General features: G+C 41.2%; 1 protein-coding gene across 4 annotated transcripts in view; it reads right to left on the minus strand.

Moving 5' to 3' along the window:
* Positions 1–219: 219 nt before the first annotated feature.
* The window catches only part of LOC117521467 (SH3-containing GRB2-like protein 3-interacting protein 1), a 69,667-nt gene continuing 47,074 nt past the window's right edge, over positions 220–22,812 (minus strand). For 2 of the 4 annotated variants that reach the window (XM_034182767.1, XM_034182765.1), the window contains 9 exons: positions 22,241–22,362; positions 21,951–22,101; positions 15,591–15,702; positions 13,736–13,891; positions 12,216–12,348; positions 6,760–6,962; positions 4,978–5,060; positions 3,624–3,788; positions 220–879 (listed from right to left, as the gene is read on the minus strand). In XM_034182767.1, the coding sequence (XP_034038658.1) occupies positions 857–879; positions 3,624–3,788; positions 4,978–5,060; positions 6,760–6,962; positions 12,216–12,348; positions 13,736–13,891; positions 15,591–15,702; positions 21,951–22,101; positions 22,241–22,362 (1,148 nt within the window). In that variant the 3' untranslated portion in view covers positions 220–856. Of the gene's footprint in view, positions 880–3,623; positions 3,789–4,977; positions 5,067–6,759; positions 6,963–12,215; positions 12,349–13,735; positions 13,892–15,590; positions 15,703–21,950; positions 22,102–22,240; positions 22,363–22,812 lie in introns of those variants that run through there. The other 2 variants (XM_034182766.1, XM_034182768.1) reach the window with 2 other exon arrangements.

The raw sequence follows: 22,812 nt of genomic DNA on the forward strand, positions 1-22,812 counted from the left end.
TATGTCACATTTGGACTATGGAACCAACATGATTCTGCAACATGAAGGGGCCTGCTCCCATGGAGATACAAAGGGCTTATGCTACGTTTACAAAGAAAAATAAATTTGTGGTTACAGGCAATTAGACATTAATGAACAGATAGTTATGAATGCTGTATTCTATTTCTGCTAGCAGACACCCTAAATCCAACAGACTGTAACTTTAATGTTTGTGTTTCGACTATTCTTCTGCCAGCACTGACTGTTCATGTGACCCCTTCAAAGGAAAAGCTGTAAAAGTCCTCAAATATAAAAAGACGCGCAGGTCATTGTGAAATGATAGAACCATCTGTGATATTTTCAATAGCAAAGTGCATTTAATGTTTTGCTTTGACAAGGAAAATTATCGCCATCTAAAGTATGGTAAGAAAAACAAGAAAAAAGTGATGTGGCGGTTGAACTCAGAACTGGACTAAAACTGCAAAACAACTCTATACTACACTTTGTTTTAAAGAAAAAAAAATCATACTTTTCCACCTTAAGAGTTTTCTGTAATATATATCAACTATTCACATTATTTGAAATGCATCTTCCATAGACCAAAGGAACTCTGAAATGAAGAAGGCCAGATCACTTTATTAACTCACTATTAAGAGGAATAATTAGTTTTTTTTTTCCATATTTTTACCACAATGTAACCCCATAAGTGTTCAGAGTGCACAAAAGTAATGATTTGTATTTAATTTGCATAAACTCGGCAGCAGTCGGTCTACTGATTATAGTGTTTATTTGAGTCTCTGTGTGTGTTTTGTAAGATGCATTAAGCAAAGTCCTCACAGTCACAATCCACTTCTGAGTCTGTTCTTCAACAGCTTTGCTAATTATTTGCCAAATATTTCCCTGTGAAACAAAAGAAAAGAAAACAAGTGTAAGAGAGAATAACATCAGAATTTTGACATGAAGAAGACAAGATACAGTAAAGCTCGGCCCCGTGTAAGAGCAGCCGTTCCACCAATCACTGCTGTCAACATCCACTATCCTACTGGTATCTTGTAAGTAAGTTCTTGGTCAAAATACATATATACAAGCACTGAGATACACAGAATTAAAATTACATAACTTTTTTGTTATTGCATTACAACATAGATTTGTTTACTTGAAAGTGCTATACAAATAAACATTGCAACATAAACTTATTACAAAATAAAGTAATTTTTCATTTCAGTTTAATGCAGACCATTTCAAAAGGCCAAATAATAGCTGACATGGTAGGGCTATTTAAAAAAAGACTCAAAATAAATGTAACTTGGTATTATTTCTATTTGTTCAATGAATGCCACATGCCTGCAAGTCTCAACAGTCAAAAGTTGCTTGAAATATTTTTTTTAAATACGTTTCAAGCCTTTTATGATTTCTGATTACTTCAGAAATTACCAAATATAGTATTCACTAGTTACAGTTGCAACACATTTTATTTCAAATAAAATCAGAACAATAGCTACAGTTTTATTTGCACTTAAAATAAATATCAGGCTAATTTTAATGTGGGAGAATAAAAATCTCAGTAAAACTTTAAAGAGACCCACGTTTGATTTACAACCTTAGTCATTTAAAGGATAACAACTTACTCTTACTTTATTTACAAAATTGGCTTAATCAAATAAAGTTATTTTTCTTTTATGCCTTATACCGGGATCAAGGGGTTCTATTTTTTCTTTGCCACGTATTTAGTGTTGCTTTGTTTATTATTTGCTTTCACTCTTGGTCCATTATGTTGCTTTAGTCTTAGTTTCATTCTGTTTTTCACATTTATTACATTATGCTTTAGTCACAGGGCTTTGTTATTATTTATCTTCACTGTTGCTGATCTGATTATGTTCCACTTGTTATTTATTGCATTTTCTGTTTCAGTTATCTTGTTCTATTTATTGCATTATTCTGTAGTCACTGGGTTTGTTATTCTCTTTTATACCAGTAGTTTGTTTGTCATCATCTTGTATTGTATAGTAATCATGTTTATGTCTCAGTCAGTATCAGTTCCGTACTAGTTTGGTTTTATATTAGGTTTCTTGTTTTTTCCCCTTTCCTAGACTAGTCACAGTATTTCTAAGTTTTGCCCCTTTAGTTTTGCTCACGTTATTTGTCTTGAGCACTTCACATTTTTCACAGTTAGTTTTTCTGTCACTTACTTCTCTTGCTTTGCACCACTTTGTTTTGCCCTCTCATACACTTTGCCTTTCTTCCCTCTTCTTTGATTCACAAAACCACACCCTTCCCAGAACCTTCCACACACCTGCTTCACATTACCTTGATTAGTGTCCCCACTATTAATACCCTCACAGACTCACTACTCACTGCCAGATTGTTGATTTCGTGTCACTTTCCAGCCTCCATCCCATGCCTAGTTTTGTCCTGCTTATCAGTATTTTGACCTTGCCCATTTTTGACCTTGAGTTAGTCTTGCCTCTGATAGCCCTTACACTGTGTATTTTGACCTGTGCCTGTTTACTGACTACACCTCAGTCTCTCCTCTGTCTGCTACCTCTGCCACACTGCTGGACCACACGTGTACTGACCACCTGCCTGTTGAAGCAATTAAACCCCTTTTTTGAACTCTATCAGTCGTGTGAGTTTGCATTTGTGTCCATACAGTTTGTGCCACGCCTGATACACACCTGGGAGGTAGGATAGATTATCTCCATAAAGAAGTGCTCACTAACACAGATTTAGACAGATTTGTGAACAATATTTGAGAGAAATAGGTCTTTTGTGTACATAGAAAATATTATGGGTCTTTGAGTTCAGCTCATAATAGTGGTGCAGCTTAGCTAAAATTTCCATAAAAATCATCCATTCTGTGATAAAAGCATGGGATTTGACACACATATTCTAAATTATCTAATGTTTTTTTTCAGATATGGAGCCATCCTGGAGCTGACCTCTAATGAGCTACAGGGGTCAATAAAGAATTACACAGGGGTCAAAATTTAAAAATGCTCCAATCATATTGAAACCTATACCACATTATTTGTCTAATCATAAAGGTTCCAAAAAGGTATAGTTTGGGCCATCTATGACTGAATTCCATGGAGTCCCCACTATAAAAAATGGGAGCAAAAACAAAAGTGTTGCCTTTATATTTTTGTTCAGTGCAGATGGCACATAATCTGGGTGTGATTTGTCGTGGTATTTGATAAAAAAAAAAATCGATATAAACAATTTATGTTTGAATGCCACGCTGACCACATTTCAAGCTGGATTTCTTTTTTTTCTCCTTGTGCGTGATGAGCGGTGATGTTATTTTTATTGTTTACAATGGGCCCACCACGTGCACAAAGGATCATGAGTCCCTGAAAGACTCCATAGACTAAGTTCACGACTCAAGACGACTGCTCTGAGTATCAACAGTAGCAAAAGCTGCAGTCACAACTTCAGAGGTAATTGGAAAGTGGCATCTGAAATACACGTATCTCAGCATTCAGGTTTAAATTAACTGGTGTGACTAGTGAAAAATTTGTTATTTTGTAACAAAAACCTCTTTTGGTTGTTTGTTTGTTTTTGTGTTTTTAAATTTCAACTGCTCATATTTACAAGCTCTGAAACTAAATGAATTACAGTTGTCTTGGTCTTCTCTACAAACTGACCTGCAGCAAATCTCTTTTTGACCAGAGACAGTCGGTAGCCAGTCCCAACCAACTGGATGTCGCACCCTGACAGAGTGGTTCCCTCACTGGTGAACTGAACTGTCAGCTGGGAGGGTTTACTGGACCCTTCCGTCATCTGGAACCGACCCAGAAGAGCTCCTACACCTGTACAATGAGAATACAATATCGGAACTGACAGTTGGTTAAAGATTGTTGAACACGACAGAGCTGAAATCTCCAATACTCCCCCTGTCTTAAATCTGAAAAGAGAGGGGGTACACAACGTAGTTTATAATTCCATGACAACACTTCAACAGTCTAATGTGCAGATTAGTCAGCTGTGCATTCTACACAAACTCATGTTTCTTCAGCAGACAATAAAAAGATAAATGGTCTACAACAATGAGGGGAAAAGCTTCATCAGTCCAAAGGTTGTTTGTGTAATGTGACCCGATGTGTGACTGCTTTAGTCCCTCAACCGAGTGTGGCTTGTCTGAACACTACGCACAGAGAAGGCTGTATGATGATGATGATGAAGCTCACTCATCATCCATGGATGGACGGAGTAAGATAGTTTAGGATAACAACACTTCAAGGACAGATACAGTGGTCCCCCTCATTAGCGGCCCCTCTCAGGAGAGGCCACCCCTCATATACAGCCACATCTCCACTGCAACAACTGTCCTTCTATTGATTTCACCTCTCAAGAGAGGCCACCCCTCAAATGCGGCCAGCAGCCCACTCAAAAGGATGAAAATCCCCTCAACAGTGGCCATTCCATGGAAATTCCCAACCGGATTTTCCCTTAGAAGTTACATCAAAACCCTCCCGTGAACGTTACTCCAGTCAACAAAAGAACAAAGAAAAATGGGTCCTGTTAGCAAAGCTTCAACATCTCAGAAAAGAAAACCTTTAACGTTAGAAGAAAAGGTGAAACTTATTTGTTTGAATGAGAAAGGAGAAGGTTCCTGAAAGTTAGCTGTTGATTTCAGTGTTGGTAAAACACTAATCAACAACATTCATACAAACGCTGAAGATGCACGACAGAAAGAAACTCTTGCATCATGTGTTGATGATAATGGATGATTTTTCAAAAGCATCAGATGTTGCCGGGCAAGTTTAAGATTTTAGGTGCTTAACTGTTTTGTGAACTGATCTTGTTTTGATTTTCCATCATTTTTGTGACTTTAAAGGATCGAATTCTTGTGCTGTGATGTTTTGAACTTAGACTGAGTGGAAGACATGGTTCGTCTCTGACTGTACAGTAGTCCATGAATCTGTGATGTTTTTCCTCATACTTCATGCTTGTAGTAATATGTTATTGAATAGTGTACACATGCTGGATAATAAATACCTCCATTTTCAGATCTTTGAGAGAGGCTGGGAATCTTCCACTGGATGACCTGTTGTTCTGGATTCCTGTGTGAGGAAACAATATTGTGTCTGTCATCCATTCACCAACGGGAACAAGGACAAACCAAAATCCAAGTCCAAAAACTGCAGATAAAACTAAAAATTATATTAATACCTATTTTTATTATCTGCACTATCATGTTATGCTTTTACACATACGTATTTACTACCGACAATGGAGCTCCAAAATAGTTGGAGTCCCACCAACCACAACTCCATTTAGCATCCTTTCATTTTTAAAAAAGCATTTTATTGTTGATTCCAGAGGTATTTTCATTCTCCAGGAAGTATGTTATGATAATTTTATGTAACATAAGCAGAATGTCAGATCAGGCAAAACCTTGTTCACCCACTGTGATCTTTGACATTCCATTGAAGGGAGCTCAGACCCCACTTTGGGAACCGTGGTCGTACGGCATTTAAGTAAAAACAAAAAGGGGTAAATAAGTTTTGGAATTGAGCTGTTATTTTCTATGCAGTTTTGTTATGTGGAAAGCACTACTTTGAAATATTTATTTTAAATCCATTTTAACAGAGAACCTTGCATAGTGTCAGGTTTCAGCCCAGATCCGGGGTTTTGATCCCATTTTTGCCTCCTTTCTTTTTCTCATTGTCTGCGCCAGCATTGATTTATTAGTTGTTTTTGGTCACTTATTTTCTGTGCTGTTTTGCTTTGTCACTTTGTTTCTTTGTTAATTTTAATACTCTTGCCATAGATTAGTTCCATTCTAGTTTGTTCTGCCAGGATGTATTTTCATTGTTTATCATCAGTTGATCACTGGTTTATTTTGTTCATCTCATTTCTGATTTTATCAGTTTTGCTGTAGTATTGGGTTTTGTTTTCTGTTCAGGATCTGGTTATCTTTACTTCAGTCATAAGCCAGTTCCAGTCTAGTTCTGTCTTAGTATTTATTTTCTTGTTATTCTCTGATCAGTTCCCATGTAGCTTTTCTTCTTTACTTATTATCTGATGGTTCGCTTTTTAGTTCTCATGTTCATGCTCTGTTCTGGTTCTGTTCATAGTCCTCGGTTTCTGTTTGACCTTTGTTCTCTGTTTTCCCTCACTTCCATTTGTTTCTGTTCTCACTCCACGTCACTGGACCTGCCTCGTGTCTTTGTCTCTCACTTTCATTCTATCTGTTTAGTGTATTCATCCACTCACGCTCTTTACTCTGGCTCATGTCTTTGCAGCTTACATCACTCCAGTTTGTGTTGTCTCCACTGCATTATCTTGCACCTGCTTCCCTCATCTTTGTCATCCAGCCACACCACCTTCCAGAATGTTCCCCACATCTGTCTAGTTCCTCTAATTACCTCCACCCTTATTTAAGCTGTTTCAGTTCACCACTTCCCTGCCAGTTCATCGCAGTTTTTGTCGTCGTTCCAGCCCTTCTTACAGCCTTGTTTTGACCAGGTTTGATTGCTTGCCTGTATTTTGACTTTGCTCATTTTTGACCTTGCCTCTGTCTTGCCTTTGAACTCCTCCATGCCGTGTACCTGAAACCTGCTTGTTTTGTTGGACCACGCCTTAGTACTACGTCTGTCTATACCTCCGCCTCGCTGACTGATACACTGTGTACTGAATCTTTGCTAGTATTTTTGATAAAGCCTTTTCTACTAACCCTATGTTCTGTCTGTGAGTCAGCATTTGTGTCCAACTATGTTCTGTGCCACCTCACATCATGACACAGAACTATTTTCATTGTAATTAAAATGTTCTCACCAGGTGGCAGGGGGGACCATGGCCTGCAATCTGGCAACACCTCCATCCACCGAAACCAGAAAATGGATATTGTGTAATGGCATCGGGGTGGCCATGGCCTCACAGTTATATTTGTAGTCGATTCTCAGGTCTGTATTTGTTGCATCACCTCGCCAGCTCACTGCCAGGTTCAGAGGAGTGGACTGAATTCCTGCTGCTGTCACCTGAGGAACAGAAGACGAGGTCACAAGAATTCCACTTTTACTTGCATTTAAATGAAAACTGCACAAAGGCATTGAGAGACTTGTTTTAACAAGCAAATAGCACACACACAAAATAACCCTTTTGCAGTAATGATTCATATGGTCCAATAAGACAAATACTGACTTGTTTGGCAATGATGACCAGACATACGTTTGGTGAGTAAAGGTGATGCATTCACTCAAGAACACTGTACCATGTGGTGGTAGTTTCATGCACTGGGACTGTTTTCTATCAAGTGGAACTGGTTCATTGTACAAAGTAGATGGAATAACATCACAAAATCCTTCAGCAAAACCTCAAACTATCAGCTCAAAATTCAACTGACAACACCCCATAATGACAACAGGGAAAAAGGTTTTTGTTTGTTTTTGCAAAAAATATAAAACTAAGAAATCACATGTACAATACTTAGTTGATGCACCTTTGGCAGGAATTACAGCCTCAAGTCTTCTTGAATATTATGTCACAAGCTTGGCACAGCTATTATTGGGCAGTTTTGCCCAGTCCTCTTTGCAATACATTTCATGCTCCATCAGATTGGATGGGGAGTGTCGATGGACAGCAATCTTCAGATCTCTCCAGAGATGTTCAATTGGATTCAGGTCTGGGCTCTGGCTGGGCCACTCAAGGACATTCACAGAGTTGTTCTGAAGCCACTCCTTTGATATTTTGGCTGTGTCACTGTCCTGCTGAAAGATGAACCGTCGCCACAGTCTGAGGTCAAGAGCGCTCTGGAGCAGCTTTTCATCCAGGATCTCTCTGTATATTGCTGCATTCATCTTTCCCTCAATCGTGACTAGTCTCCCAGTTCCTGCCACTGAAAAACATCCCCACAGCATGATGCTGCCACTACCATGCTTCACTGTAGGGATGGTGTTGGCTAGGTGATGAGCAGTGCCTGTTTCCACCAAACATGAGTTCAATTTTTGTGTCATCAGACCAAAGAATTTAGTTTCTCATGGTCTGAGAGTCCTTCAGGTACCTTTTGGCAAACTCCAGGTGGGCTGCCATGTGTGTTTTACTAAGGAGTGGCTTCTGTCTGCCCACTCTCCCTTAGCAAACGGAGCCTTGATCAGTTGTTTTTGGTAGCCAGCAACAAGCTTCTGGCATAATTCTGGCTGATATTTGACCACTCGTCTTGGCAGAATTAGTAGAATTCAATTGAACTGGTTGGTGTTCTGGCACAGACCCAGCTTTAAGCGTAATCCACAGATTTTCAACAGAGCTGAGGTCAGGCTTTGGGAAAGCCATTCTAGAGTCCTTTAGGTGTCTCTTGGCAAACTCCAGGTGGGTTGCCATGTGCCTTTCACTAAGGAGTGACTTCTGTCTGGCCACTCTATCATACAGGCCTGATTGGTGGATTGCTGCAGAGATGTTTGTCCTTCTGGAAGGTTCTCCTCTCTCCATAGAGAAATGCTGGAGCTCTGACAGAGTGACCATCGGGTTCTTCCTTGGCTAAGGCCCTTCTCCCCCGATTGTTTAATTTAGAGGGGTGGTCAGCTCTAAGAAGTGTCCTGGTGAATCTAAACTTCTTCCATTTCCACATGATGGAGGCCACTGTGCTCATTTGGACCTTCAAAGCAGCAGAAATGTTTCTGTACCCTTCCCCAGATTTGTGCCTCGAGACAATCTTGTGTCTGAGGTCTACGAGGTCTGTTAGAAAAGTATTGTACCTTTTTATTTTTTTCAAAAACTATATGGATTTGATTCATATGTTTTTACGTCAGCCAAGCTTGAACCTTCGTGCGCATGCGTGAGTTTTTCCACACCTGTCGGTTGCATCATTCGCCTGTGGGCAGGCTTTGAGTGAGCACTGGTCCACCCCTCTCGTCGTTGTTTCATTGCGAGGAAATGGCGGAATGATTTGGGCTTTTTTTCCATCAGAATTTTTTCAGAAACTGTTGGAGACAGCAAGCTGGAAACAATTCGAAAAATTTATCTGGCTTTTAGTGAAAATTTTACGGGCTTCACAGAGAATGAGTGTTACTACAGCTTTAAGGATGGCCCACAATGGCACACGGCACGCTGCGCTCCGAGCCGCCATCGAGAGGCAGAACCCACCACATCATTTCTAAACGGATGGCTGTGTGGAGCCGGGACCGTCGTGTGCAATTTCTCTGGTTATCACAAGAGCTGGACATCAGCCATTTTCCAGCAGATTTCACTTTTAACAAGAGATTTTGTCATGGAAAGCCGCACGGAGGCTTCGCACGTCACGACCGATTCGCTGATGAAGAGAGACAAAGGAACACCGTTTTGGAGTGCCAGAGGACAAGTTGGGACATGCCTATCTCGGCTTTCAGTGCTTACCAGTCGAGCGAGTATAAGAGAAATTGTGGACAGCTGGGCTTGTCCTCTGGCACTCCAAAACGGAGGTGTTCCTTTCTCGCTTCATCAGCGAATCGGTCGTGATGCGCGATGATGTCCAGCTCTTGTGATAACCAGAGAAATTGCACACGATGGTCCCGGCTCCACACAGCCATCCATTTAGAAATGATGTGGTGGTTTCTGCCTCTCGATGGCGGCTCGGAGCTCGGCACACCGTGCTCCATTGTGGGCCATCCTTAAAGCTGTAGTAACACTCCTTATTCTCTGTGAAACCCGTAAAATTTTCACCGAAAGCCACAAAGTTTTCGAATGGTTTCCAGCTGCCTGTCTCTAACAGTTTCTGAAAAAATTCTGATGGAAAAAAAGCCCAAATCATTCCGCCATTTCCTCGCAATGAAACAACAACGAGAGGGGTGGAGCAGTGCTCACTCAAAGCTTGCCCACAGGCGAATGACGCAACCGACAGGCATGGAAAAACTCACGCATGCGCACGAAGGTTCAAACTTGGCTGACGTAAAAACATATTAATCAAATCCATATAGTTTTTGAAAAAAATAAAAAGGTCCGTTACTTTTCTAACAGACCTCGTATAGTCAATAGTCAATTCCTTTGACTTCATGCTTGGTTTGCGCTCTGACATACACTGTCAACTGTGGGACCTTATATGTAGACGGGTGTGTGCCTTTCCACATCATGTCAAATCAACTGAATTTACTCCAGGTGGACTCCAATTAAGGTTTAGAAACATCTCAAGGATGATCAGTGGAAACAGGATGCACCTGAGCTCAATTTTGTGCTTCATGGCAAAGGCTTATGTACTTATGTACATTTGATTTCTTAGTTGTTGTTTGTTTTATTACCTCCTCCACTTTATTGGTGGAGCTTATGTTATTCCCCGTTTGTTTGTTTGCTTGCTTGCTTGTTTGTCTGTCTGTTTGTTTTTGAACACCCTGGAGCCCACCATTTTTGTCTGTCATGGATCTGTCATGATATTTGTTCCCTTTACAAAGGTAATTTACATTTCTGTGATGGCAGCATTAATGCAGAAAAGTACACTGAGCATTTAGTGCAATATATGCTGCCTTCAAGATGATGTCTTTTCTTAGGATGCCCATGCACTTTTCAACTAGACAATGCAAAACCATATTCTGCACACAGCATGGTTGTAGAAGAAGTTAAAGGTATTAGACTGACCTACAGTGGGGCCAACAAGTATTTAGTCAGTCCCTGATTGTGCAAGTTCTCCTACTTAGAAAGATGAGAGACATCTGTAATTTTCATCCTAGGTACACTTCCACTATGAGAGACAAAATGAGAAAAAAAAATCCAGGAAATCACATTGTAGGATTTTTAAATAATTTATTTGTAAATTGTGGTGGAAAATAAGTATTTGGTTACCCACAAACAAGCAAGATTTCTGGCTCTCACACACTTCTAACTACTTCTTTAAGAAGCTCTTCTGTCCTCCACCTGTTACCTGTATTAATGCCATCTGTTGGAACTTGTTATCTGTATAAAAGACACCTGTCCACAGCCTCAAACAGTCAGACTCCAAACTCAACCATGGCCAAGACCAAAGAGCTGTCGAAGGACACTAGAAAGAACATTGTAGATCTGCACCAGGCTGGGAAGAGTGAGTCTACAATAGGCAAGCAGGTTGGTGTGAATAAATCAACTGTGGGAGCAATTGCAAGAAAATGGAAGACATGGTGTCAAAATGATCATGAGAACGGTGAACAAAAATCCCAGAACTACACGGAGGGACCTGATGAAGGACCTGCAGAGAGCTGGGACCAAAGTAACAAAGGCTACACACTACGCAGAGAGGGACTCAAATCCTGCAATGCCAGGTGTGTCCCCCTGCTTAAGCTAGTACATGTCCAGGCCCGTCTGAAGTTTGCCAGAGAGCATATGGATGATCCAGAAGAGGATTGGGAGAATATCATGTGATCAGATGAAACCAAAATAGAAGTTTTTAGTAAAAACTCTAGTTGTCATGTTTGGAGGAAGAAGAATGCTGAGTTGCATCACAAGAACACCATATCTAATGTGAAGCATGGGGTGGAAACATCATGCTTTGGGGCTGTTTTTCTGCAAAGGGGAGAGGACGACTGATCCGTGTTAAGGGAAGAATGAACGGGGCCATGTATCATGAGATTTTAAGCCAAAACCTCCTTCCATCAGTGAGCATTGAAGATGCAACGTGGCTGGGTCTTCCAGCATGGCAATGATCCCAAACACACCGCTCGGGCAACGAAGGAGTGGCTCCATAAAAAGCATTTCCAGGTCCTGGAGTGGCCAAGCCAGTCTCCAGACCTCAATCCCATAGAAAATTTGTGGAGGGAGTTGAAAGTCCGTGTTGCCCAGCGACAGCCCCAAAACATCACTGCTCTAGAGGAGATCTGCATGGAGGAATGGGCCAAAATACCAGCTAGTGTGTGCAAACCTGGAGAAGACTTACAGGAAACGTTTGACCTCTGTCATTGCCAACAAAGACCTCTCTCATCTTTCTAAGTAGGAGAACTTGCACAATCAAGGACTGACTAAATACTTGTTGGGCCCACTGTACCTACAGTCCCAACCTGTCTTCAATAAAGAATGTGTGGAGAATTTAGACCAAATAAAAGCACAACAACATAGTCCCTGTACTGTTGAACACCTTAAGATGTGCTTACAGGAAGAATAGGACAAAATATCGTTTGGTATCCTCAATGCCAAAGTCTTAAAAGTGTTGTGCAAAGGAATGGCAACATTACAAAGTAGCAAAGGCTTTAGTGCCCCAACTTTTTTGAGAATGTGTTGTAAGCCTGAAAGGCCTGTTTTCATTTGAATTTAGCCCATTGTCACAATTTTTTTTTTTTTAAACTGATGTCTGAAGATATTACCTGATATTTGATCATATCCACATTGTAATACGTTGCTTGAGGTTTCTGCTCGGACACTTTCTTCAGATGATTCATCAGGTTTGGCATGTTGACCCAAAATTCCTTGGTGTGTACACTCTCTGTCATTGAATCACTAAGATGTAAGAGCACATATTGAAAGAACTCCATGAAAAATACCTTGTAATATATATGCATAAAACAAAGCATTAAAACACTTTTGCAGCTACATCTTTAATTGACATTTACTGCCAACATTTGGTATTGGAGAGTCAATTGAAAACTGGATCAAAGACCTGTTTTAAATAAAAGGAATGAGTGTTTGTGTAGGAAGAAGCTATTTGGATTGGTCTGCTTCGGCTTTGATTTATTAATATTTGTTTTCTTTGGAATTTATTCGGTTATGTTTTTCTTGTTACTTTGTTTCTTGTTATTCTTTTGCCATCATCCAGTTCCGTTCTAGTTTTGTTCTGTCAGATTATGTTTGCATTACTGATCATTAGTTCATCATCTGTGTATTTTTTCATTTGTGTTGTCAGTTACATTGGGTTTTGCATCTGTATCATGTAGTCTCTGTTTTCCTTGTTGCTCTGTTTTAGTATTTGTTCTTGCCCAGTTCTGTTATATGTTATTCTGTCTCATGTCTAGCCTGTTCATCATTCCCTGCTAATCATATTCACTTCTCTGTACCTGCCTCATGTCTGTCTTTCTCTTTGGTTCTGTCTGCTTTGTTTCCTTTCACTCACACTCCCTACACCAGCCCAAGTATGTTTGCGCCTTACATCACTCTCGCACAGTGAATCTTCACTGCACACCTGCACCTTATTACCTAATCAGTCTGCACATGCACATTGTTTACAGCACCTGTTATTTAAGCCCTCACAGTCTTACAGCTCACCGCCAGATTGTTGTCTTAGTACACTCTCCAGCCTTTGTTCACAGCCTTGTTTTTGTCCAGCCATGTACCGTATTTTGCCCTGATTTTTGACTATGTCTTTGCCTTATCTCTGATGTCTGAGTTTGCCTGTGCCACTGAACCCTGCTTATCTATGACTGTTTTTGCCTGGTCCTGCTTGTACCTCTGCTCCGCGATATGACCACCTGTGTACCGAACCTTGGCCTGCAATAAACATGACGATTTCTGATACCTCAAAGCCTAATTTGGGAGTTTGTACTATGGGTCCACCCGCTCCTGGTGTCGGGCTGCCGCCTGCCATGACACAAGAACAGTGAGTACTGAAAGACCACCACTTAATCTTTAAGTCTAGGACAAAACTCAACATCAGGCAGTTCTGTTTCACACATAGTGCAGTAAATGCTTGGAATAAAATAAGTCTGGATATTGCCCTGCAGAGTTGATACCTGGGTTAGAGGCCTATCTGGACAAATGCTGGAAAAACTGTGGATATTGCAACCAAACAGTCCTGTAGGTTGGACTTCAGCAATTAGTAACTGAATATTTCTAAGAACATTAAGTGACCTGTGTGTATTCATGCCTGTCTGTCTGTGTACATGATTCCTACCAGCACAGCAGCTGTGGATTGGGGAGCATCTGCTCTAGTCGGCTGCAGTTATTAATGCTAAATGTGAGCACAGGTTGAGTGGGGTGGTTGGCAAAATGTCTGGTTATGCCTGCAGGAAAGGACAGCACCATTTCTCCTGTGATCTTCACTACACATCTGGGACAGACAAAAAGACAGATCACAAATAAAAAAAAAAAAATCACTCCTTTAGGATCAAAATCTAAATTTCAAAGCAAATGCGTCATAACCTGGGGCCTCATGTACAATGCGTGCTTATGCACAAAAACCTGGCGTACGCCCGTCTCCACGTCTGTGTGCAAATGCATCAAAAGTGACGTGAGCGTGGAAATGTGTGGTGCATCACGCAAAAATCCAGGCTGGCATACGCACGTTTGTACAGCTATTGTTCCACTGTGGACATGTAAAGGCGACGCAGGGAGCCGTTAATAGTGTGAAAAAAGTCATCAGAGTGATGTGCACATCAGAGACACACTTATGAACAATTAACACACCCACGTGTTTGTAATTATATGGGTGGATATGAAAGCGTCCACAAAGTGATGCGTAAAATGGCACTAACAATGGCTGCGTTAGCGTTGTTAAAGCACCTTGCAAATGGTGCAATCAGACGTGAGCGTGTATTCAGGGAACACGAGGATTTACTTCCAAATGAGGATAATTGGCTCATGAACCAATTTCGATTACCAAGGCCACTGTTACTGGAGTTACACACAGAACCGCGGCCGGTCCAAAGCGCAATACGATGAGGAGCCAGGGGTTGTCTGTGCCCACACAGGTGCTGACCACACTGGGCATCATGGGCATTCCGGCGTGAGCTGGCTGATCGGTCAGGCGTGTGCCAGTCAACCTTGCTCTGACCCATGCCAGTTGTGTGGAACGCAGTCATCCAAATCTCATCCAGGTACATTGCAACATTACAGCGCATTTTGCAGAGAGAGCCGGTTTCCCAAATGTAATCGGAACTACTGACTGCACACATGTTGCTAGAAAGGCGCCATCACATGATGAATTTGTTTCTGTTAATAGGAAACATTTTCATTCCATCAATGTTCAAATCATGTGTGGTGCTCAAACTTGCCTCAGGCTGGAGGCGTGGTGCGCTGCTTGGTGGTTAAATAATTTATTCATGTAATTGTTCCTAATGAAAACTAGCGTGGACACATTTGGGGATGTGCACATTTAAATGTTTTTATTATTATTAATGTCTTTTTTATTTTTTCTTGATGTTGAGCTGCAGAGCTTCTTAACAGGCTTCCTTTGTTCAGTATTTGTCAATAAATGCGTGTGTAACTTGTAAATGTCACGCTGTCAGCGGAGGCACGCCTCCCCTTTTTAACGTCAGTGTGTGCGTGCTGTTCTGCGTGTTGGCCTCACACACACACTCTGTAGCTCCCATGAACATTTTTCCAGTTTCATGATTAATCCGTTTAACAGCATACTGAATTCAAAACTGTCCCTGTGTGTCTCCACGTAATTTCCAGTCATCTATAGTATATTTTCTTTTCTGTGTTCATGATGTCTGACGTGACGTTGTGGGAAATCCCTGCTCAAAGGGCCTATTTACATCAAATTGCATATTTCAATGGGGCGTGGCCAGGGAGGAGTTTGGTTCCACATTCAATTGAACATTCAGTGGGATGTGAATTCATGCCTACGCACACTTTCATACATCTGAATATATTTGTGCTTAGGCCAGATTCAGGGTTTAGTAGAAAGTCCACGCAAGTCTTTGTACATGAGGCCCCTGGAATGTATTGATCTCAACCATGAGGATCATGCTGGTCTTTCATTTGTCTGTCATTCCTTGTACAAAGAAGGTCAAATGTGGGCATACTTGCTGGGGTCAGCGCCTTTGAAATAAGCATTGACAGTTTCTGTGAAGGCAGCAGCCACTGGCAGAGTGTCCTGTGATCCCATGGTAAGTGGGCTGGGTCCTCTGGAGCATCCTGTGAGATGTGTGCACACACAGCAAAGGAATGTCTAAAAAAGCAAGACATAGTCTTTCTGTTGTTCTATATTGTCAATTACTGTATTCAGCCATGGGTTTCACGCATAGGATATGGGAGTAGAAACAAAGTGCTATAGTCGATATATTCTAGATGCATGAAGCATGAGATGGGAAGGGTTGGGCATTAGCATGAAGAGGACTACAGGTGAAAAAAAATCAAAAACAAAAAACAGGGACTCCCAGTCCAGACAGCAGACTGATTCAACTTACCTTCAAACCCTAAACAAAACCTGCCATGGTCAAACCACACCAGAGACTGTGGGTACTCTGAGTGGTGCGGAGACATGAGGGAGAGAGAATGGTGAAGGGACAACAATGTGAGGCAGGTAGGATGAGTGGCAGACAAAATTAACACACAATGAAAAGTGAGATGAAACAAAAAAAAAGCACAAATTTAAATCCACAACACATCTTTTTAGCTTGTCTGGAGGCCAAAATTAAGTGGACAACAACAGGCCTGTTAATGCACACAACATGGTCAGTCCTACGAAGACTGGAATTCAGACTTTTCCTATGATGTGGAGGATGACTAAATTGTTGGATTTTGTTGCTAAGGTTCCCCAAATCTCTACCTTAGTATTTCCTCTGCTTTCCTGTTGCTTAATGCTGACGAAGTATACCTTAAGTGTAGTTCTTTTGGCTGACTGATTCTGTTTTCTTTTTCTCTCTGTCCGAGATGGATCCATGTGCTGTATTTGATGATTTCTGTGGCGGACGCGGGATAAACTCTGCTGTAATCAATCAATCAATTCAATCAATTTTTTTTTATATAGCGCCAAATCACAACAAACAGTTGCCCCAAGGCGCTTTATATTGTAAGGCAAGGCCATACAATAATTATGTAAAACCCCAACGGTCAAAACGACCCCCTGTGAGCAAGCACTTGGCTACAGTGGGAAGGAAAAACTCCCTTTTAACAGGAAGAAACCTCCAGCAGAACCAGGCTCAGGGAGGGGCAGTCTTCTGCTGGGACTGGTTGGGGCTGAGGGAGAGAACCAGGAAAAAGACATGCTGTGGAGGGGGGCAGAGATCGATCACTAATGATTAAATGCAGAGTGGTGCATACAGAGCAAAAAGAGAAAGAAACAGTGCATCATGGGAACCCCCCAGCAGTCTACGTCTATAGCAGCATAACTAAGGGATGGTTCAGGGTCACCTGATCCAGCCCTAACTATAAGCTTTAGCAAAAAGGAAAGTTTTAAGCCTAATCTTAAAAAGTAGAGAGGGTGTCTGTCTCCCTGATCTGAATTGGGAGCTGGTTCCACAGGAGAGGAGCCTGAAAGCTGAAGGCTCTGCCTCCCATTCTACTCTTACAAACCCTAGGAACTACAAGTAAGCCTGCAGTCTGAGAGCGAAGCGCTCTATTGGGGTGATATGGTACTACGAGGTCCCTAAGATAAGATGGGACCTGATTATTCAAAACCTTATAAGTAAGAAGAAGAATTTTAAATTCTATTCTAGAATTAACAGGAAGCCAATGAAGAGAGGCCAATATGGGTGAGATATGCTCTCTCCTTCTAGTCCCCGTTAGTACTCTAGCTGCAGCATTTTGAATTAACTGAAGGCTTTTTAGGGAACTTTTAGGACAACCTGATAATAATGAATTACAATAGTCCAGCCTAGAGGAAATAAATGCATGAATTAGTTTTTCAGCATCACTCTGAGACAAGACCTTTCTAATTTTAGAGATATTGCATAAATGCAAAAAAGCAGTCCTACATATTTGTTTAATATGCGCTTTGAATGACATATCCTGATCAAAATGACTCCAAGATTTCTCACAGTATTACTAGAGGTCAGGGTAATGCCATCCAGAGTAAGGATCTGGTTAGACACCATGTTTCTAAGATTTGTGGGGCCAAGTACAATAACTTCAGTTTTATCTGAGTTTAAAAGCAGGAAATTAGAGGTCATCCATGTCTTTATGTCTGTAAGACAATCCTGCAGTTTAGCTAATTGGTGTGTGTCCTCTGGCTTCATGGATAGATAAAACTGGGTATCATCTGCGTAACAATGAAAATTTAAGCAATACCGTCTAATAATACTGCCTAAGGGAAGCATGTGAATAAAATTGGTCCTAGCACAGAACCTTGTGGAACTCCATAATTAACTTTAGTCTGTGAAGAAGATTCCCCATTTACATGAACAAATTATTAATCTATTAGACAAATATGATTCAAACCACCGCAGCGCAGTGCCTTTAATACCTATGGCATGCTCTAATCTCTGTAATAAAATTTTATGGTCAACAGTATCAAAAGCAGCACTGAGGTCTAACAGAACAAGCACAGAGATGAGTCCACTGTCCGAGGCCATAAGATCATTTGTAACCTTCACTAATGCTGTTTCTGTACTATGATTTCTAAAACCTGACTGAAACTCTTCAAATAGACCATTCCTCTGCAGATGATCAGTTAGCTGTTTTACAACTACCCTTTCAAGAATTTTTGAGAGAAAAGGAAGGTTGGAGATTGGCCTATAATTAGCTAAGATAGCTGGGTCAAGTGATGGCTTTTTAAGTAATGGTTTAATTACTGCCACCTTAAAAGCCTGTGGTACATAGCCAACTAACAAAGATAGATTGATCATATTTAAGATTGAAGCATTAAATAATGGTAGGGCTTCCTTGAGCAGCCTGGTAGGAATGGGGTCTAATAGACATGTTGATGGTTTGGATGACTAATAACTAACTAACTAATGAAAATAACTCAGACAGAACAATCGGAGAGAAAGAGTCTAACCAAATACCGGCATCACTGAAAGCAGCCAAAGCTAACGATACGTCTTTGGGATGGTTATGAGTAATTTTTTCTCTAATAGTTAAAATTTTGTTAGCAAAGAAAGTCATGAAGTCATTACTAGTTAAAGTTAATGGAATACTCAGCTCAATAGAGCTCTGACTCTTTGTCAGCCTGGCTACAGTGCTGAAAAGAAACCTGGGGTTGTTCTTATTTTCTTCAATTAGTGATGAGTAGAAAGATGTCCTAGCTTTACGGAGGGCTTTTTTATAGAGCAACAGACTCTTTTTCCAGGCTAAGTGAAGATCTTCTAAATTAGTGAGACGCCATTTCCTCTCCAACTTACGGGTTATCTGCTTTAAGCTACGAGTTTGTGAGTTATACCACGGAGTCAGGCACTTCTGATTTAAAGCTCTCTTTTTCAGAGGAGCTACAGCATCCAAAGTTGTCTTCAATGAGGATGTAAAACTATTGACGAGATACTCTATCTCACTTACAGAGTTTAGGTAGCTACTCTGCACTGTGTTGGTATATGGCATTAGAGAACATAAAGAAGGAATCATATCCTTAAACCTAGTTACAGCGCTTTCTGAAAGACTTCTAGTGTAATGAAACTTATTCCCCACTGCTGGGTAGTCCATCAGAGTAAATGTAAATGTTATTAAGAAATGATCAGACAGAAGGGAGTTTTCAGGGAATACTGTTAAGTCTTCAATTTCCATACCATAAGTCAGAACAAGATCTAAGATATGATTACAGTGGTGGGTGGACTCATTTACATTTTGAGCAAAGCCAATAGAGTCTAATAATAGATTAAATGCAGTGTTGAGGCTGTCATTCTCAGCATCTGTGTGGATGTTAAAATCGCCCACTATAATTATCTTATCTGAGCTAAGCACTAAGTCAGACAAAAGGTCTGAAAATTCACAGAGAAACTCACAGTAACGACCAGGTAGACGATAGATAATAACAAATAAAACTGGTTTTTGGGACTTCCAATTTGGATGGACAAGACTAAGAGTCAAGCTTTCAAATGAATTAAAGCTCTGTCTGGGTTTTTGATTAATTAATAAGCTGGAATGGAAGATTGCTGCTAATCCTCCGCCCCGGCCCGTGCTACGAGCATTCTGACAGTTAGTGTGACTCGGGGGTGTTGAGTCATTTAAACTAACATATTCATCCTGCTGTAACCAGGTTTCTGTAAGGCAGAATAAATCAATATGTTGATCAATTATTATATCATTTACCAACAGGGACTTAGAAGAGAGAGACCTAATGTTTAATAGACCACATTTAACTGTTTAGTCTGTGGTGCAGTTGAAGGTGCTATATTATTTTTTCTTTTTGAATTTTTATGCTTAAATAGATTTTTGCTGGTTATTGGTGTTCTGGGAGCAGACACCGTCTCTACGGGGATGGGGTAATGAGGGGATGGCAGGGGGAGAGAAGCTGCAGAGAGGTGTGTAAGACTACAACTCTGCTTCCTGGTCCCAACCCTGGATAGTCACGGTTTGGAGGATTTAAGAAAATTGGCCAGATTTCTAGAGATGAGAGCTGCTCCATCCAAAGTGGGATGGATGCCGTCTCTCCTAACAAGACCAGGTTTTCCCCAGAAGCTTTGCCAATTATCTATGAAGCCCACCTCATTTTTTGGACACCACTCAGACAGCCAGCAATTCAAGGAGAACATGCGGCTAAACATGTCACTCCCGGTCCGATTGGGGAGGGGCCCAGAGAAAACTACAGAGTCCGACATTGTTTTTGCAAAGTTACACACCGATTCAATGTTAATTTTAGTGACCTCCGATTGGCGTAACCGGGTGTCATTACTGCCAACGTGAATTACAATCTTACCAAATTTACGCTTAGCCTTAGCCAGCAGTTTCAAATTTCCTTCAATGTCGCCTGCTCTGGCCCCCGGAAGACAATTGACTATGGTTGCTGGTGTCGCTAACTTCACATTTCTCAAAACAGAGTCGCCAATAACCAGAGTTTGATCCTCGGCGGGTGTGTCGTCGAGTGGGGAAAAACGGTTAGAAATGTGAACGGGTTGGCGGTGTACACGGGGCTTCTGTTTAGAACTACGCTTCCTCCTCACAGTCACCCAGTCGGCCTGCTTTCCCGGCTGCTCAGGATCTGCCAGAGGGGAACTAACGGCAGCTAAGCTACCTTGGTCCGCACCGACTACAGGGGACTGGCTAGCTGTAGAAGTTTCCACGGTGCGGAGCCGAGTCTCCAATTCGCCCAGCCTGGCCTCCAAAGCTATGAATAAGCTACACTTATTACAAGTACCGTTACTGCTAAAGGAGGCCAAGGAATAACTAAACATTTCACACCCAGAGCAGAAAAGTGCGGGAGAGACAGGAGAAGCCGCCATGCTAAATCGGCTAAGAGCTAGTAGCTGCGCTAAGCTAGCGGATTCCTAAAAACACGCAAAGTGAATAATGTGTAAATAATTTAGAGGTGATTCAGCAGAAGGAGTGCTTTGGTTAAGGCACGTGAAGATTACACTGGGAAACAAATCGTAATCTAGATAACTAGATTAATCTAACTGCGCAGATTAAACAGCTAACAGATACAGCAAAACACCGCTGTGCTCCGGAACAGGAAGTGATACAATACCGCAGTGAGAGCCAACCACCAGTAGAGGCTGTAAGAACAGATCCAACAAGTGGCTCGATGACTCCACTCCCCAACTCCCGCTCCACCTGACGGTGGACTGGATACCTGCATGAACTCTCATCAGTTGTTGTGTTGTGTTCTGTATTGTAAACCTTTTTTGGTAGAATAGTCTAAGCAATGGGTCGCCCCTTTGAGTCTGGTATGCTTGAGGTTTCTTCCGCAATATCATCAGAGGGAGTTTTTCTTACCACTGCCGCCTGTGTGCTTGCTCTAGGAGTCGGTAAGGTTAGACCTTACTTGTGTGAAGCGCCTTAAGGCAGCTTTGTTGTGATGTGGATCTATATAAACTATCTCATCCAGTAGCATATGATGACATCTTACACCTGATGTAAGATGTGTGTCATTGCAAGTTTCCAACTTTTTCACACCCAACATTTGTGTTATTTAAGCAAAAGTACTTACACCCAAATCTGTACACCCATGGTCATAGAATGATGCGTCTAGGATGGTGCATTGCTATCATGACGTAGAAGAATGTGATTGTCTAATAAAGGTCTAGCACCAAAATGTTGCAAATGTATTGTAAGTTTGACAGCGTGTGGGAGTTCTGTTTTTGCCATAGACCACCAAACATCTGTTCTAAAACCAAGCACACAGTTTTTGTATGAATCAGATGTGGGATTACATGTGATTATGGTCCAAATTGGACATGAAAACCCCAGATTTGCTCACACAACACAGAAAAAGAAAAAAAAATACTGTATACTGTATGAATGAACTCTTTTTTATATGTTGGTATGTTGGTAATGATATGTTGGTAATGTACCTGTGCTGGATAAGTTAAGGTCTCTTCCCAAGGTTGGTGTAGACGCTGCACTGTGTGAGGTAATGGATGAGATTGAGGAGGAACTCTCTGCTCGAGCCAGGGGAGCAAAAGGCGGAGGGCTGCCTGAAACTGGCGGACTGAACGGCCGAGTCTGGAACAATAAAAGCATGTCCCAATATACAATATCATGTTCCACAATGAAACAAAGTGTCAGTGTATCATTTAAGAGTTAGAACTAAACAGAGATCAATAAAAAAAACACAAGAATCCTGCTGAAACGTAACGTGTACCATATCAGCTATGGGTTTCCCAGGGGGCAGCTTCGGTCGTGAGGACGGTCGAGGGGGTGGAGGAGGAGGAACTGGGCTGCCTCGAGAATGAGGCGTGGCAGGACGCGCTGGAGACGAAGGGCCTGCAGCACATAGCACACATTTCTTGTTAGCGAGCTCTTACATTATCGTGAAAGACCATTTCTTTCGGCATTACTGTGTTCTGTTGACATGAGCTCCCTGCTGAGTTGAGCTACCCGTAGCGTAAATCGAGAGTTGCATGTGTCGAGATGGGCTCTGTCGAAACAAGCTACCTATCGCACTTCACTTTCAATCACTGAATATATGACTCTTAACAAAGTTAGTTTATTTTGACGGGTAAACAAATCTAGAAATTGTTCATCTGATTGTAGTAATATGTAAAAAGTACTCACTATAAAAAGATAAGTATTCATAACCTGGAGGCAACTTTTTTTATTATCATGATAATCGTTCATCACAATAATCCTCATTACTTGCACCTCAATGTCCTTTGGACTTTATTAGACAGATAATTTTTTATATTTAGTATAGATTCAGTTGATATTAGCCCA

This window comes from Thalassophryne amazonica, chromosome 12 (genome assembly GCF_902500255.1).
Source record: "Thalassophryne amazonica chromosome 12, fThaAma1.1, whole genome shotgun sequence".
In the NCBI taxonomy this organism is placed as follows: Eukaryota; Metazoa; Chordata; class Actinopteri; order Batrachoidiformes; family Batrachoididae; genus Thalassophryne; species Thalassophryne amazonica.